This window comes from Pelecanus crispus, chromosome 1 (genome assembly GCF_030463565.1).
Source record: "Pelecanus crispus isolate bPelCri1 chromosome 1, bPelCri1.pri, whole genome shotgun sequence".
In the NCBI taxonomy this organism is placed as follows: domain Eukaryota; kingdom Metazoa; phylum Chordata; class Aves; order Pelecaniformes; family Pelecanidae; genus Pelecanus; species Pelecanus crispus.
The window spans coordinates 69,526,294-69,543,633 of record NC_134643.1 but is presented as its reverse complement, the minus strand read 5'-3'; the positions used below and the strand labels follow the sequence as shown (position 1 = coordinate 69,543,633).

The 17,340-nt window shown below is 44.0% G+C and overlaps 1 protein-coding gene across 1 annotated transcript; it reads right to left on the bottom strand.

Annotated features, from left to right (window-relative positions):
* Positions 1–394: 394 nt before the first annotated feature.
* CCDC77 (coiled-coil domain containing 77) lies at positions 395–16,796 on the bottom strand. Its single transcript, XM_075721357.1, has 11 exons — positions 16,750–16,796; positions 15,127–15,343; positions 13,711–13,853; positions 11,568–11,664; positions 10,158–10,224; positions 9,287–9,381; positions 4,962–5,110; positions 3,796–4,039; positions 2,765–2,890; positions 2,527–2,679; positions 395–686 (listed from the first exon to the last, which is right to left on the bottom strand). Exons 1-11 carry the CDS (start codon positions 16,794–16,796, stop codon positions 540–542), a joined length of 1,485 nt encoding a protein of 494 aa, XP_075577472.1. The 3' UTR covers positions 395–539.
* Between the last annotated feature and the right edge of the window lie 544 nt (positions 16,797–17,340).

Below are 17,340 nucleotides of genomic sequence, written 5' to 3'. Positions count from 1 at the left end.
TCAGATGTAACACACTTCAGTACGTACTTTCTATACATGGTCTTTTTCAAAGAAAATTTCCTGTTACATCCTGAAGAGCCTAAGCACCAAAACAGTAATAATTTAAACAATTTTAAAAGCTGCTTCCCACATAGGAAAAGGTCAGTCAAGCAATTCAGATCTTGAACTAGATCCTTCCATGATTATTAATCTCATTATAATCATATATGTGGTTTCCAATATGCTTCAAATAAAGGTGAAGGCCAGTATACACTGACCCCTACCACAGATATGAAGGTAAGATGAAGTCATAAGCATATTCCTGATACAGCAGTCATCATGTACTTTCTATGTCAGTCTTATCAGGTGCCATCTCTCAACTGAAACAGCAATATAATCTGGCACGTTAGGAATGGCTCATGTACAATGTTATGACATTAACTGCAGATTTCCTCAAGCCTTCTGTTGCTGGATGCCAGGAAACAGACAGGCAGGAGCTGCTCTCTCATACGATTATTCCAGCCTAGCAACGTCCCATTCCTAAAACTAGGATGCCAGCTTCAGCAGACCCGTAGTTCATTCTCTAAGCCATAGATCTTTGCTTTTAAGTTTTTTAGTTCTCCTTGAATTTTACGGGTTAGTCTGTTTCCTTGGCAGAGCTCATGTAGAATTGCAAGATCCTGGTCTGGTCCAATGTTCAGAGTCACCTAAAAAGGAAAAGAAAAACAGATTAAGAAAAACAAAGCTGTACAGAATACAGTTTAGAGAGTATTATAACGAGGATATGAGGGAGAGAACTCTAAAGGAGACCCTTTGTAGCTAGCAAAGAGGATGCTTAAGCTAATATCACTAGGCTAATGCACATCACCAATAGAAAGGTGCTCCAGAACCAAATGTAAAGAACAAAGGTTTCATACATTATGGTGTTATATTACTGGCGAGGAAGAAATCTGGATGGAATATCATGTTTACCCATAACTTGTTGACTCCTTTAATTCCTGTATTATTTACCAGAGACCCACAAGAAAAGGCAAGTTAAAATATTTATCAACCAACTTTTATGTAGTTCTAAGTACCTCACCTGACCTGATGACATTTTGTCACCTTTTGCTACTAGAACTAGAGGTGGTTCAACTGCTGCGGCCAACCTGCTGCCTTCTGAACTGCATACGACTCAAGAGCAGTTCAAGTACAGCGCCTAGTCTCAGGCCATGCCATATGGCCCGTACTGAGCTGAACAAAGGCTGCCGGATAATCAGAATTCCTGACGGCAAGCTAGCCAGGGCTGCCGTTTCCTGTCACCCTGGAACTGCACAGCATGCCAGCCCAGTCACTTTCAACGGCAGAGCAGCACAGCCTTGGAAGCTGCTCTGAAAGCCCTCTTTTCTCTTGACCCTTTAGGGTGTCTTGTCGTCATCATGTAGTTCTTGGCCAAAGATTTTAATATGCAAATCAGGAAATTTAGTCATCTGTAGTCATTTTGACCTCAAGTGATGAGAACGATTTAAAGATCACGCTGGAGACTTCTAGCAAGTATTTTATCCTCTGCCCTCTTGTGGTTAAAAGTGTAAAGAAATTAAGAATACAGTTAAGAGCACACCCACAGTTACAAAACATACAGGTCTGTAGTAAAGGTATCATAGGCAATTTTTCCCCCATTCACATATGCTGTTTAGTCCTTAAAGAATAAAATTTAAAAACCCACAGCCCAACAAAAACTAAAACAAAAAAAAAATATCAAAGCCTTTAATGAAGAAAAATGCGTTACTCTTAAGTAAACTGAACTGTGTGCCCAAAGAAGAGAAAACAAGCGAATTGGTGGCACTGCCAGACTCCTTAAAGAGAGCTGGTTGGACAAAAGCTATGCCTCATCCTCTCAAGCATATCTTAGATAAACATTTCATCCTAAACTCCAAGCAACATCAGGGCTGTGGCTTCTCTTCTAAGCTGTTCTGATGTTCATCAACACATCTGGAAGCTACTACAGAGTACACAGCTTCAAGTTCCAGCCATGGTTTCTACAGTGATTTTTGCAGAGTTACAAATGACTAACAAAGGAATACTAATAACAAAATACTAACAAAGGAATAAATAGAATATTCACAATACTTAAGTCAGCAATCTACCTCTTACTGGACCAAAGCCAAACACTATGTCCCTATGGCCCCCAGAGAGAAAACAAATCATCATTTTCTTTGCAGGATATACTTCTGAAACAAACTACTTTGCTGCCTTGCAATTTTGAGACATCTAAGTGAGCTACAGGTATCAGATAAGAACTTTCAGAGTTGCAACAAAAATATACAGCTAGTGTATAATCAGGACAGTTCCTGGCAAGCTTGATGCCTGACTGATTAACAAAGACAAATCTTTTTTGCTTCATAAAATATGTAAGAGGGCAAGTTTTGTCAAATATTAATATCTAAAGAAGCACTTAGGAAAGAAATTATTTCCTTAACTCTAGGGAAATATTGCATTTAAATACTGAGAATACATCTCTATAGGGTAAGCCCATAACAGCCTGCCTCAGAAATTCTTAGCTATTACCTTAAAAAGCTGCTTCTCTACATCTTTCAGCTTCTGCCGAAGCTGTTTAATGTCATTCTTGAAGCCTTCTGCTTCCATATTACGACGTTTTTCCAAGGCCTCATATCGCTGAGTCATCAGCTTCAGGCGCTTCCCCATCTTTTCTGAGCGTTCCTATGGAGATGAAAACTCCATAAGGTCTACAAAATAAAGGCTGCAAGATCACCACATAGCTAGCAGATGATAACAGACTAATTACCTTAGAGAGTTCTCTGCCAGCATCTCCCTCCTCACGAATCCTAGCCAGCTCACCTTCCAGGGTGACACACTGCTCTCTATACATGTTTGATAGGCGCTGTTCCTGCCTTAGCTGTTCTTGCAGTGACTAGGACATAGGAGGAACAGAAAGAATTAACTCAAAAGCCAGTGCTCACAAAATTTCCCCTGCTCTGGAATAGCAGGTACGATAGATTGATAATATGACAGGCAAATAAAAATTAACAACTGGAGCTACAGCTAATGAAATAACTAGGCAAGGACAATATTCTAACACCACTTCCATTACCAAAACCTTTTAATTAGGTTAGCAATTCTGCATGACTGTTCAATTGTCAGTTACAAGAACTCTTTCCTCTTCCTCTTAAAAAATAATACTCAACTAAGGCTGTAATTCCCCTTTTCACAGCTGCTTGCCCAGTACGGCATTTCAGAAGCATCTGCATTCAGTCGTAGATGAAAACAATTCCTGTTGCCTGTTTACCTTACAGTTCCTTATTGCCTGTTTACCCACTTCAGATCTCCCAGCTGCTCACTGGAAGTATACTAGAAGTGGACGAAAAATCCTGACTGCTGTAGAAGAGCTGAAGGACATAATTGAAAGGACTTACTCTGCCCTGAGAGCAGCAAGGAAGATACAGATGCTGCATTCTCAGTCCATTAGCTGAGAGCATTTGCACGAAAAGAAAGGCATGTGCAACAAGCAGGTTAAGGACTACTGGCCCACACATCATGTGGCTTGCAGAAGTAGGGATTTGTTCTGGGCATAAAAGAAACTGTCAGTGAAATGCTACCATAAATCCTAACTATACATTTTATCTGAAATTTGCAAGCAATGCTGATTTTGAGGCAGGAGGTCTTTTCACATTAGCATCACCAACAACGTAATTTATGGCAAGCCAGTGTAGCTTTGAAACAGCTGCTAGCTACTGCCTATCTTGGCAAAACCCAGATGCTTGCAATTTTCTAGTAAAAAACTGTTAAAGAGCCTCTACCTAGCACAAGAAAAATTACCTTTATTTCTCTGCTGTGGAGTTTCCAAGCTCCATCATCTGCTCTAAGCATCTTCTTGGTATCTCTCTGCTTCTTCTCTCTTCCTGGCTCCCTGCTGATAATAAGCTGATCCAGATCTTTGTCAAGTTTCCTCAACAGACTGTCCTTCTCTGCCATCCATGCTTTCTCATTGGCTCGGGCATCAAACTTGAGCTGAAGAAAGTCACGGGTACTCTCATATAAGAGATTTTGGGTCTTATGAAGCCTGTAAAAGGGATCCCAGTGGAGTTAATTAACTTCTTTGCTAGTTTCTACCTTAATTTTCTCAGTCATCATTGCAAGTTGGAAGAAGCATGGAAGAAAAAGATAGGCGCTTTCCTAACGAGTTTAGCTCTTCTCGTCTAATGAAAGAAGTGATATTCTTCCAATATAAAATAGGATTTTTAATATGTAGATTACTCCATTCATCATCTTCCACACACACTACCAAACAGACGGCTGCATAATTTGCTTTTCTGCTTGCTGCAGGAAGCAACATACTGAAAGCCAAAATATTTCTATTGTTCCCTGTTGTGGTTTAGCCACAGTCAGCAACCAAGCACCACACAGCTGCTCGCTCACCATCCCCTCCGGCGGGATGGGGGAGAGAATCAGAAGAGCAAAAGTAAGAAAACGCATGGGTTGAGATAAGAACAGTTTAATAATTGGAATATAATAATAATAGTAGTAGTAGTAGTAATGAAAAGGAGAACAAGAGAGAGAGAAACAAAACCCAGGAAAAAAAAGTGATGCAATTGCTCACCATCCACCAACTCACGCCCAGCCAGTTCCCGAGCCGCAATCACTGCCCCCGGCCAACCCCCCCAGTTTATATACTGAGCATGACATCATATGGTGTGGAATAGCCCTTTGGCCAGTTTGGATCAGCTGTCTTGGCTGTGCCCCCTCCCAGCTTCTTGTGCACCTGGCAGAGCATGGGAAGCTGAAAAAGTCCTTGACTAAGTAGTAAGCACTACTTAGCAACAACTAAAACATCAGTGTGTTATCAGCATTATTCTCATACTAAATCCAAAACACAGCACTGTACCAGCTACTAGGAAGAAAATTAACTGTATCCCAGCTGAAACCAGGACATTCCCCTCTTTTCTCATCGCATGACTACATCATGGTCATTCTCTCACACTCACTTATCTGTTATAGTTTTGATCCTGTCCTGGTCCCTCTGATGCTGAACCTGGGCTTCCTCCATGTGAATCCGCCTGTCCTCTAGTAGTGCCTCAACCTGTTCCTTGGATAATCGTGTCTGTTCTTCTATCTGAGCTTGCAGGGCCTCCACCTGAATAAGCAAAGAAAGACATTACTGAATAAGACCTCACAGCAGCTCTGCTCCTGTCCTTGCAAGTCTCTCAAATTCCAAGATTCAGATCAAAGACTCTACCTGGTAATACCTTTGAGAGTTCTAATTTCTCAAATTTTAATTTTTGTTTTAATGGTATTTCAAACAACTGAAACATTTTAAGAAAAAATCATGCTAGATACAAGACAGGCATATTATAAGCAGCAATAACCAAATGGAGATATTGGAAAGATTTAAATTGCACACAGGATGTGAAAAATCCTGTGGAATGCGCAGAGACACTTCTGTCCCTATGCTACCATCTTCCACTGAAATGGTGATACAAAAATACCTAAATTCTTGGAAGGCAGCAAGTCCACATATCTTGAACAAAAGAAATTACTCAACCAGAATTAATTACTAAATGTAAACAAGATGATGAGTGAAGGAGAGGGATGCAAAGAGGACACATAGTCAGGGAGACAAATTGGAACAAGTAATTGAAAAATGTGCACCTGGCCTATGTGTAAGAAACTATCTGAAAAAGCTTGGTGTGTATTTAGATTGCTTATTTTTACAACAATTTTGTATGATGCTTTTGCTCCAGAATAAATGTTGTTAGACAGCTAAGTGGCCACTAGGTCAGTCACCACTGCACTTGAACAACAACAACAAAATGAAAAGAAAATGCTGTACAACTTTGCTCTTTAATTTGCTTTTCTTGACTCATCTACTTACCTACATCAATGCACGCAGCATGGGCAACAAGCAGGAGGAGCTGGAAGCCATTGTGCAGCAGGATAGCTATGACATGGTCGCCATCACAGAAACATGGTGGGATGACTCATGACTGGAGTGCTGCATTGGATGGCTATAAGCTCTTCAGAAGGGATAGGCAGGGAAGGAGAGGCAGTGGGGTGGCTCTGTATGTTACGGAGTGTTTCAATTGTATAGAGCTCAACAATTGTGATGATCAGGTTGAGTGCTTATGGGTAAGGATGAGGGGGAAGGTCAACAAGGCAGACGTCCTGCTGGGAGTCTGTTACAGACCACCCAACCAGGATGAAGAGGTAGATGAAGCATTCTATAAGCAGCTGGCAGAAGTCTCACAATCGCTAGCTCTTGTTCTCATGGGGGACTTCAATTTGCCAGACATCTGCTGGAAATACAGGACAGCAGAGAGGAAACAGTCTAGGAGGTTCCTGGAGTGTATGGAAGATAACTTCCTGACACAGCTGGTAAGTGAGCTTACCAGGGGCAGTGCCTCGCTTGACCTGCTGTTTACAAACAGAGAAGGACTCATGGGAGATGTCGTAGTCAGAGGCCATCTTGGGCTTAGCAACCATGGTATGATAGAGTTTTCAATTCTCGGCAAAGTAAGGAGGAGGGCCAGCAAAACCACTACCATCGATTTCTGGAGGGCAGACTTTCACCTATTCAGGACGCTGGTTGGGAAAGTCCCTTGGGAGGCAGTCCTGATGGACAAAGGGGTCCAGGAAGGCTGGGCATTCTTCAAGAAGGAAGTCTTAAAGGTGCAGAAGTGGGCTGTCCCCATGTGCCGTAACACAAACTGGCAGGGAAGATGACCAGCCTGGCTGAACAGGGAGCTTTAGCTGGGACTCAGGGGAAAAAAGGACAGTTTACCACCTTTGGAAGAAGGGGCAGGCAACTCAAGAAGAGTACAGGAATCTTGTTAGGTCATGCAGACAGGAAATTAGAAAGGCAAAAGCCCAGCTAGAAGTCAATGTGGCCACTGTTGTAAAAGAGAATAAAAAAATGTTTCCACAAATACATTAAGGACAAAAAGAGAGCCAAGGAGAATCTCCATTCTTTATTGGATGTGGGGGGAACATTGCCACCAAGGATGAGGAAAAGGCTGAAGTACTTAATGCCTTCTTTGCCTCTGTCTTTAACAGCCAGACCAGTTATCCCCAGGGTATTCAGCCCCCCAAGCTGGAAGATGGGAATGGAGAGCAGAATGAAGCTCCCATAATCCAGCAGGAAACAGTTAATGACCTGCTACGCCACCTGGACACTCACAAGTCTATGGGGCCAGATGGGATCTACCCGAGAATACAGAGGGAACTGGTGGAGGAGCTTGCCAAGCCACTCTCCATCATCTATCAGCAGTCCTGGTCAACAGGGGAGGTCCCAGACTGGAGGCTTGCCAATGTGACGCCCATTTACAAGAAGGGCTGGAAAGAGGATCTGGGGAACTACAGGCCTGTCAGCCAGACCTTGGTGCCAGGAAAGATTATGTAGCTGTTCATCTTGAGTACGCTCAACAGGCATGTGCAGGTCAACCAGGGGATCAGGCCCAGCCAGCATGGGTTCATGAAAGGCAGGTCCTGCTTGACCAACCTGATCTCCTTCTGTGACCTGGTGGATGAGGGAAAGGCTGTGGATGTCATTTACCTGGACTTTAGTAAAGCCTTTGAAACCATCTCCCACAGCATTCTCCTAAGGAAGCTGGCAGCTCATGGCCTAGGCAGGTGCACTCTTCACTGGGTAAAAAAACTGGCTGGGTGGCCGAGCCCAGAGAGCTGTGGTGAATGGAGTTAAATCCAATTGGTGACCGGTCACAAGTGGTGTTCCCCAGGGCTCAGTTTTGGGGCCAGTCTTGTTTAGTATCTTTATCAACAATCTGGATGAGGGGATTGAGTACACCCTCAGTAAATTTGCAGATGACACCAAATTGGGTGGGAGTGTCAGTCTGCTCGAGGGTAGGATGGCCCTGCAGAGGGACCTGGACAGGCTGGATTGATGGGCTGAGGCCAACTGTATGAGGTTCAACAAGGCCAAGTGCTGGGTCTTGCACTTGGGTCACAAGAACCCCATACAACGCTACAGGCTTGGGGAAGAGTGGCTGGAAAGCTGCCTGGCTGAAAAGAACCTGGGGGTGTTGGTCGGCAGCCGGCTGAACATGAGCCAGCAGTGTGCCCAGGTGGCCAAGAAGGCCAACAGCATCCTGGCTTGTATCAAGAATAGCGTGGCCAGCAGGAGCAGGGAAGTGATTGGCACTGGTGAGGCTGCGCCTCAAATACTGTGTCCAGTTTTGGGCCCCTCAGTACAAGAAAGACATGGACATGCTGGAGTGTGTCCAGAGAAGGGCAACAAGGCTGGTGAAGGGTATGGAGCACAGGCCTTATGAGGAGCAGCTGAGGGAACTGGGGTTGTTTAGCCTGGAGAAGAGGAGGCTGAGGGGAGACCTTATTGCTCTCTACAACTACCTGAAAGGAGGTAGTAGTGAGGTGGGTGTTGGTCTCTTCTCCCAAGCAGCTAGCGATAGGACAAGAGGAAATGGCCTCAAGCTGCCTCAGGGAAGGTTTAGACTGGATATTAGGAAAAATTTCTTCACGGAAAGAGTGGTCAAGCATTGGAACAGGCTGCCCAGAGAGGTGGTGGAGTCACCATCCCTGGAGGTGTTAAAAAAAAACCAGGCAGACATGGCACTTTGGGACATGGTTTGGTAGGCATGGTGGTGTTGGGTTGATGGTTGGACCGATGATCTTAGAGGTCCTTTCCAACCTTAATGATTCCTAGTTTTTACTTCCATTAAAAAATAATCCAGCCACCAAGCCAGGAAACATGAAATTATTACTGTACCCTTAATTGGCTTAGCGGTGGAGTTGGTAGTGTTAGGTTAATGGTTGGACTGGATGATCTTAAAGGTCTTTTCCAACCTAAACAATTCTATGATTCTATCTACACCCTATCTTTCACTGAAGTCTAGCAAAGGGAACGTTTCATTGTACTAGTGCACCTTATCGGGGGTGCCTAATTCCGTCTCAGACACATTGCTTTTGTCAGACTTCCACAAAATACCCAACCCTGCAGATCTTCTGTGGGTTTAATGTAAAGTCATAGCCACAATCAAATTATGGGAGATAACATCCATTACATATTCTATATTTAAGGGCAACACATTCCAGTTGACATTACTGGAACATCTGCTTATGTAAAGCTTCCAGAATCAAACCCAAGTTCTTCAGTCTAAGCCTACATTCATTGCAAAGAAACAGTGAAGTAAAACGATAGAAAGTGGGAATCCATAGTAAGTTGTGGGGACTGATAAAATTGGTATGTCTACTTCTTATCTAAGCAGACAGCATATTTGTCTATCATAATTTCCTGGACAGCCAGGAATTATGTCCATCGGTTGGCAAATGTTTTTACCTGAAGTAGAAGTGTTTGATTTTCTCTCTGATATCTCTCAGGACTTTCTGGTTTCTCTCCTTTTGCTGCTGGTTTTGAAGCGCTCCTTTTGGTGCCTATTGCAGAAATGTAACAGAAGTAGAAAAGGGTTTTCCAATCTACCTGCAGTACCTTTCCAAGCATGAAATACTGTATGTTCTGTCAGGCCTACAAGAACAGGAAAAAGCTTGCCACTGCTACAGTCACAAGGACTTCTAGGAGGGCTAGCTGGAAGAAAAGAGTTTCAGAACTTATGGTGATCGCAGACCTTTATCCCACACTATTACACCACAATATTTAGGCAACCTAATAATTTTCTTGGCATATATAGAAAGCAAACTTAACCAATTTTCTTAAATAAATGATGAATAGGCAGATGACACAGCTGCACAAGCATCAAGCCTGGAATTAGTTTTGAGCTTGTTAGCTAACTGCAGTCAATTTGGAAGAAGCAATTCTTTCAAAAGAGAAAATCAGTAAGCAGGCATGCAGACCCACACTGCTGTCTACACTAAAGGCAGGCAGAACCTCACACCTTGGAACAGCTGTGGCTAAGGGTGCCTGTCCAGCTGGTACCTGCATAGCTCCAGAACAGGCATTCCACGGTCATACCATCCTCTTCCTTAGCTGAGCAGATCACGGACATGAGAGCCAGCTCAGGTTATCTTAAAGATTTTGAAGGGAAGCCAAGAGTACTGCATGTATATGTATGTACACATGGATACATTTAGGGAACTTAATGGAGGTATACCAAAGTATTCACAGTAAAGAATTATTTTGGTACACTGGACACAAACACACAGAGAAACAAGTATCAATAGCCAAGCTGCTGTTAATCAGCTTGGTGTGGTACCTGTTCTAGAAGTATCATTTTGTTCGTGCGAGACTCTGGATTTAGCTGGCCTTTGCAGAACAGTAACCTATGGAAACAAGATTAGATATCTGTGCTCAACATCTGACTTCTCCAAAGTTGCAATGGTCAAGAACAAATCTTGAAGAGTAAAATGAGATATCCAAAAGAATAGCATTACCTTACTTCTACCACAATACAAGGAAGACATTCACAAATGTAATGTCCGTGTTGAAAAGTTTCCTTTATCATGGCTGAGTTTTGCCATTTCTGCCTCTATTTTTTTTCACCAAAACAACTGGAAAGTAATCCTGCCTTTTCTGGCTTCATTAGGATGAAAATCAGCACCCTCAGCAGGAAAAGGAGCATTTTGGGGACAGAGAGGAGAAGAGGAAGGTGAAGACGAAGATTATGTCATTTCCTTCTTTCATACTCCTTGCCTTAGCAAGACAGACAAACATGAAGCTTGATTTATCAGCACATTCACTCAAGCTACTGAACAAGCTTGGCATAAAAGTTAACCAATAAAACTATTGAAACAACTCAACTGTTGAACTGAAACCCACTTAGCAAAAACAGGAGGCCATGAGGGAGCAGCTTATAACCCCAATGCTTATCTTGAGGTCGATGCTATATAATAGGCTTAATTTCAGAGCTACCCTATATCAGGGAATTTTAAAGCTTCTGTGAGATTTTTGAACTGCTTGACCCCTGCAGAGCAACCACAAACAGTGCAGCATATTTCAGCCTTTTTCTGCACCTTATGCCAAGATAAATCCTATATTCCATCATAGTCTCTCTATGTCCAAATTGTTCATGATTCATGACTTTCGTAAGTAGGTTCAACTACACTGCACTTCATATGCACTGCCACTTAATCAATTTGACATAATTTCTGAAATATGTGATACAATATTGCCTAGAGGGGATGGCTCTTCTGCAGTCTCCTGCCCAGGAAACTGCTGCAGCAACCTCAACACTGCTTTATTCTTTACTGAGGCCCTAAGAGAGAGGCACTCTGAGATAGCTGATCTTCAAACGCCACACCTGGTCATTTTCTGCACTTCCTTTTTTCTTTTTCTCTGTGTGGCATTCCCTCCAACTTCTCAATGACCATTTGCTAGATGGCTTCAGACTCCTATCTGATATTTAGGAGACTGACCTGGAGGTATGTTTTGAAGGTAGAGGGGACCGATGCTAAGAGAACCTACTTCTGGTGTGCTTATTCCTACTTATCTGTCAGCAGCTATACTAAAACCTGATGTTGCTACAGAGCTACAGATCCCTCCCGCTTTGGGCTCATTTAGCAACTTTTGACTTGCAGGACAGATCTGGTCTGTGGTCAGCCTCTGGGGTACAGATCTTCATGTTACAATCAAAAGCAGATTTGTTCTACAGAAAAACAGAACTTGCCTTATGTGGAGGCTCCTTGTGAAAATATGTAACTTCTCCTTTGTCTGTTCCCACTAAAGCCAGGAGATGTTGAATTTTTTTTCTATCCTCCAATTCCCTGGAATTCAAAGAAAGTGGTCAGCACATTGCTATTTTTAAGTACATCAACATACTGTGACACACTGTCCTTCTAATTTATTTGTTAATGCTTACAAGTTTTCCAAGCTGTTGCAGATCTTGAGAATACTGCTTTAAAACCAAAGACATTACTGATGTGGCTGATATAACAAGAACACCACCAATTCCACTGGCACTGAGAAGCATTCCTCTTTTCAAATATGACAATACTACATAGGCTGATACAGCAATAGCAACATGGTGGTAAAGAATTGGCATTCCAGAGTTTTGAACTACCTAAAATCCTTTCAAATACTTCATTCGACAGATCATGTGTCCGCTGTTTTTAAAGCAAATTACATTACAGGCTGTATCAGACTTTTCATCACACCCCTGAGAAGTGCCAAAGCACACCAACACACGTTTTGACTTAAGTTCTTAGAACTTCAACAGAAAATTTGGTATTATCACCCACAAATGTTCTGAAGAAGGTTGGGTACTCCTTTACCACTGGCACCTAGTCTGGTACAGCAGGTTATATTCCAGTTCACCAACCAAATGGCATTAAAAAGCAGTAGCTGTCAACAAGATTTCATAGAGTGAGGGGAAACTATTTGCTTTGGTCTGTACTTTCTATTTGAGCTTAAGTGCTTTTAGGGCTGAGGGAGGAAGTTTTGCCAGGCAGGTGCAAGGTCTGTGTATAGGGTTTGTGTGGCAAGGTTTTGGTAGGGGAGGGACTACAGGGGTGGATTCTGTGAGAAGATGCCAGAAGCTTCCCCTGTGTCCAACAGAGCCAATGCCAGCCAGCTGCAAGATGAACCCACTGCTGGCCAAGACCAAGCCCATCAGCGACGGTGGTAGCGCCTCTGTGTATAACATATTTAAGAAGGGGGTAAAAGTTGCTGCACAACAGCAACTGCAGCTGGAGAGAGGAGTGGGAATATGTGAGAAAAACAACTCTGCAGACACCAGGGTCAGTGAAGGAGGAGGGGAGGAGGTCCCTGCAGCCCATGGAGGTCCATGGTGGAGCAGATACCCACCTGCAGCCTGGGGAGGACCCTACGCCAGAACAGGCTGATGTGCCCAAAGGACGCTGTGACCCCATCGGAAGCCCACACTGGAGCAGGCTCCTGGCAGGACCCATGGAGAGAGAGAGGACCCCACGCTGGAGCAGGTTTGCTGGCAGCGCTTGTGACCCTGTGGGGGACCCAGGCTGGAGCAGTCTGCTCCTGAAGGACTTCCCATGGAAGGGACCCACGTTGGAGCAGTTCATGAAGAACTGCAGCTTGTGGGAAGGACTCATGTTGGGAGAAGTTCATGGAGGACTGTCTCCCGTGGGAGGGACCCCATGCTGGAGCAGGGGAAGAGAGCAAGGAGGAGGGAGTGGCAAAGACAACATGTGATGAACTGACTGCAACCTCCATTCCCCATCCCCCTGTGCTGCTCAGGAGGAGGAGGTAGAGAAATCAGGAGTGAAGTTGAGCCTGGGAAGAAGGGAGGGGCAGGGGGAAGGTGTTTTAAGACGTAGTTTTTATTTCTCATTATTCTACTCTGATTTGACTGGTAATAAATTAATTTCCCCCAGTCACATCTGTTTTGCCCGTGATGGTAATTGCCGAGTGACCTCTCCCTGTCCTTATCTCAACCCATGAGTCTTTTGTCATATTTTTTCTTCCCCTGTTCAGCTGAGGACGGGAGTGATAGAACAGCTTTGGTGGGCACCTGGCATCCAGCCAGGGTCAACACATCACAGTCTGCTTAAATCAGAAGCTCCACATTCAAACTGGCAACTCACAAATCAAATCTAGATCTATGTTCAACTTCTGCTCTTCCTTCTACTACCAGAATAGGAGGAATAATAAGTGGAAACATATTTAGCAGCCCAACAGATTGCATTCCACCTCTGAGATTGGTACGATTTCATAGGAGCCCTCCCTGGGAAGTGTGGCATTGCTCCTCTGAAGACTCCAGATCTGGATGAGAACTAGAACATAATGCATGCAATTGCTACTGCCAGTGACCCAGCCCACCATTTAAGACAGCACACCTGATTTTCAGCCGGTCATTCTCTGAGTAAAGACGAAGGACATGTTCCCTCTCCTGGAAGAGGTAGACTTGCATATCACTCAAAGCCTTTTGCAATTCTGCAATCTCCTCTTCTCGCTGACGTACTTCCCATTGCAATTTGTGCTAGGTAGAGAGAATGAGATACTTGAAATGATACAGAGCATTGGGCAACACTTACAAACTTCAAACTGCTTGCACCCTGAGCCTGTAACTGGTATAGAACAACTGCCAGTTCAAGTGAATTATTGTATTATCTTACAAAATTTGCCCAGATGAGGGCAGTATTGGAAAAATTATTGAAAAATGTTTCAACAGGGGGTTCAGAGCCCTGAGAATCATTGTCACTATACAACAGTCAAATAAGGCCTAAGCTAGGGTGTCCAGTTTCCAGTGGTTGCACTTCTGCACTGGCAGAGCAGCACAGGTATGGGGAGTCGGACATCAACAAAAACCTAACAAAGCCTCTGTAATGGCACTTTTAAAAGAAATTACTGAAAAAGAAACATTAAGATATGCATATGGCTTAGTAGTGAGAAACCTGGCTAGTTACTAAGTTTCATTAATGATTTTCTACCTGGTGTGGAAAACTGAGAAACCTTGCAGAAAACCATTTCTGTGGGAGAAAAGGCACTATTTTGGAACCTGCCCCTCCTTTTTCCGTATGTTGAATGAAAATAACTTGTACACCACATATTTCCCGAGGGCTTTCAGGCTGATTCAAGCATGGCCAGTACTTGAGGAGGCACCTCAGAAGTGATCGTTCTATTCCCGAAGGCTCATTCACAATTACAAAGATGACTGCTAGACAGATGTATGCTGTAAGGCATACCAGAGCACTGAATATCTTACAGATACTCTCTAAGATTCCTTCCTTTTAAAAGGCAAAGATTTTTAGGTTTTGGAGTTTCTTTTGAATTCGCATTTATTTGCTGTGTATTATACTGCTTAATAGCCTATGGCCCAGTTTATGAATTCCATTGCAGTAGATGCAAATTATACCTGTATCTCAAAGCCCATTAAATTTGGACAAAAAAGCACTCATTCTTCACTATGAGAAACAAGGGAAAGAAGTTGGACAACATGGGAACTGAACATCTAAACTCAGGCTTTAATTTTAAAAAACAGGAAGAAACAACACACTGTGAAGATATAACCAAACTATAATAACTTAAGAATAGAAGAATATCCTACAGGCATGTTTCTGTTTGTTTTGACAGAGGACAGACAGCTAGATTTTACAATCAAATATTGAAATCTACTTATTTCATCTTAGCTCAGTTCTACCACATTACTGGTAAATCTTAAGATGACCTGTGCTGAGTTTTCAACTGAAGAAACATACTAAGTTTGTGTAAGGATACATAGTCCATCATCATTCAAAACCTCTTTTCCTAACCTGCTCATCATATGTTTCTTTGTATCTCTCCAGCCTTTTTACCAAATCCTCATGTTCCTCATCAAAGTCAGCAATCTTCTTGCGGTAGTATTCCAGCAGCTCCCGGGAGGGACGGAGAAAGGCCAAGCGCTCATTGATTGAAGGGAGAGGAGTAAAGTCCTCCTGACTCGGAGACTGAGAACTAGCATATCTGGATGAGACATGGGGGGTTGCCAGCCTGGACAGAAACAGTTTCTAATGACATGTAAGCTTCAGACAATAAAATAAAAACTTTCTAAAATAGTTAAAAATAGATTTTCAATTTTAACACAGGTTCAATTTCAAAGACAGATTAGCTTGTCTGTGCTCTGGGTGTTAACAGGAGATCACTGCATTTAGGATAACCAAAAGCTTTGACATAGAACAGCTTGCAGGCTTACTGTACTGTGGAGATAGGGCCAACTGATGGAAAAGGGAGAAAGAAAAACGTTATGGAAGGAAAGTCTCATAGGTTATTTGGCGAGGGTGAACGTGAAAGGAGGAAGAAAGAAAAGGAGACGAGAACAAAGGGGACAAAAAGTCCATTGTGCAATTAGAAGAAGCAGCCAGCACTGTAAGATAAACAGGAATACATAATGTGTGGCACAATCACTAGCTGATATCCACAGAGAAAAACACTTTCTAAAGACTGTCGAATAACAACAATAACACTGGTTAGCTAATGCACCAGCCACCATAATTTAAGGTGTATGTCTAGGAATCTACATGCTTTCCTTTCTGGTGTACTTGATGTTCTTATCCATATAGCTTGTCCACACTTCATAGCGAAATGGAAACTTCCAAGTTCTTGAATCTTATATTGAGGTACTAGATGGAAAGCACATCAATATTACATAAATCAGATCAAGAATAGGCATGTGTGATTACATCTCTGGTTTTTCTTTTAAGCAATGCTTACTGCATTAAAATATTTAAACTGGTCAAACAAGCACCAAATTTGCAAGTAGAGCTGCACAGGGTTCAAAATTCTCTTGGAAAGCATTCTTTTTGTCATTTATGTTGCTCTGACAAACACTTTTTTTTTTAATGGTACCATGAGTAACAGAATTAAAGCCAAGAAGCTTCTTTACTAAAGATCTGCTTAATAAAAACACAGTCCAGAATCTGATTCTGGAGCCAGTGCCAGATCTTTGATCATAAAGTGATCTGGCAGGTGACACTTGAGGCAGCAGCGACCTTTATGGACCAGCTCACCAAATCTCCTTAGATCAGAACCCCAATGTGCGAGATCCACGAAAACGTGCCAACTCCTGGCACTGTATAAAAGTATGAAATATGCAATAATACGACTATTTCATGTAGGAACTTTCCCACCAGCTGTGCTCAGAAATGCCTTAAATAACATATTTGGAAAAATAAGTAACAGCAACAGAAGAAAAGAGGTAACATAGGCACAAGGTGAATACTTTATTACTGAGCTACAGAACAGTAGAAAAGGAAAAGCGTAAGGAAGGGCAGCAGGTACAAGAAGGGACAAAACGGTGCCTTACGTTAAGCTACCGGACAGAAAGGGAAGGGCTCCGGGGCCAGAGCCCGCAGAGCAGTTTCGGCGCGGGCTGACTAGGGAGGCAGCCCCCACACTACCTTCTGGAGCGAGGGGAGGTCCCCGGCGAGCCGTCCTTCGCGCTCATGGCGCCCCCGCGGAAGGGCCGGCCTCCCCGCGGGCAGGGGACAGAAGCTGCGAGCTGGGGCTGAGCCGGGCCGCCTGCGGCCCCGGGTACCCCTGGAGGCTGGCGGAGCTGGGGGGGGCCCGGCGGAAACACGAGCTAGGACGCGTTGTAGGCCCCGCTGAGAACGGCCATAGCAGCACGGAAAAGCCCCTGGGGCGGGGAGCCTGCCAAACAAGCCAGGGCCAAGCTCCCGAGGGGGCCAGCACCACCCGCACAGGGACCCCGCCGCCTCACGGCCCTCTACTGAGAGAGGCCGCCAACGGCAAAACAACCGCCACAACGGACCCTCCACAACTTAAACGGCGAGGCAACCTGCCGCCCGCCGCCTCCTCCAATCACAGGCAGCCTTCCATGCCGCGCCGACTTTCTCTACCAATCAGCGCCCGCGACACGGGCGCCAGGGACTCCGCGCCGGCCCGTCTGGGAGTTGTAGTCCTTGGGTGGGGGGGGGGGGCGGGGTGAAGGGGCACTGCGCGTGCGCGGCGGCGGAGGTGGGCGGGGGGGG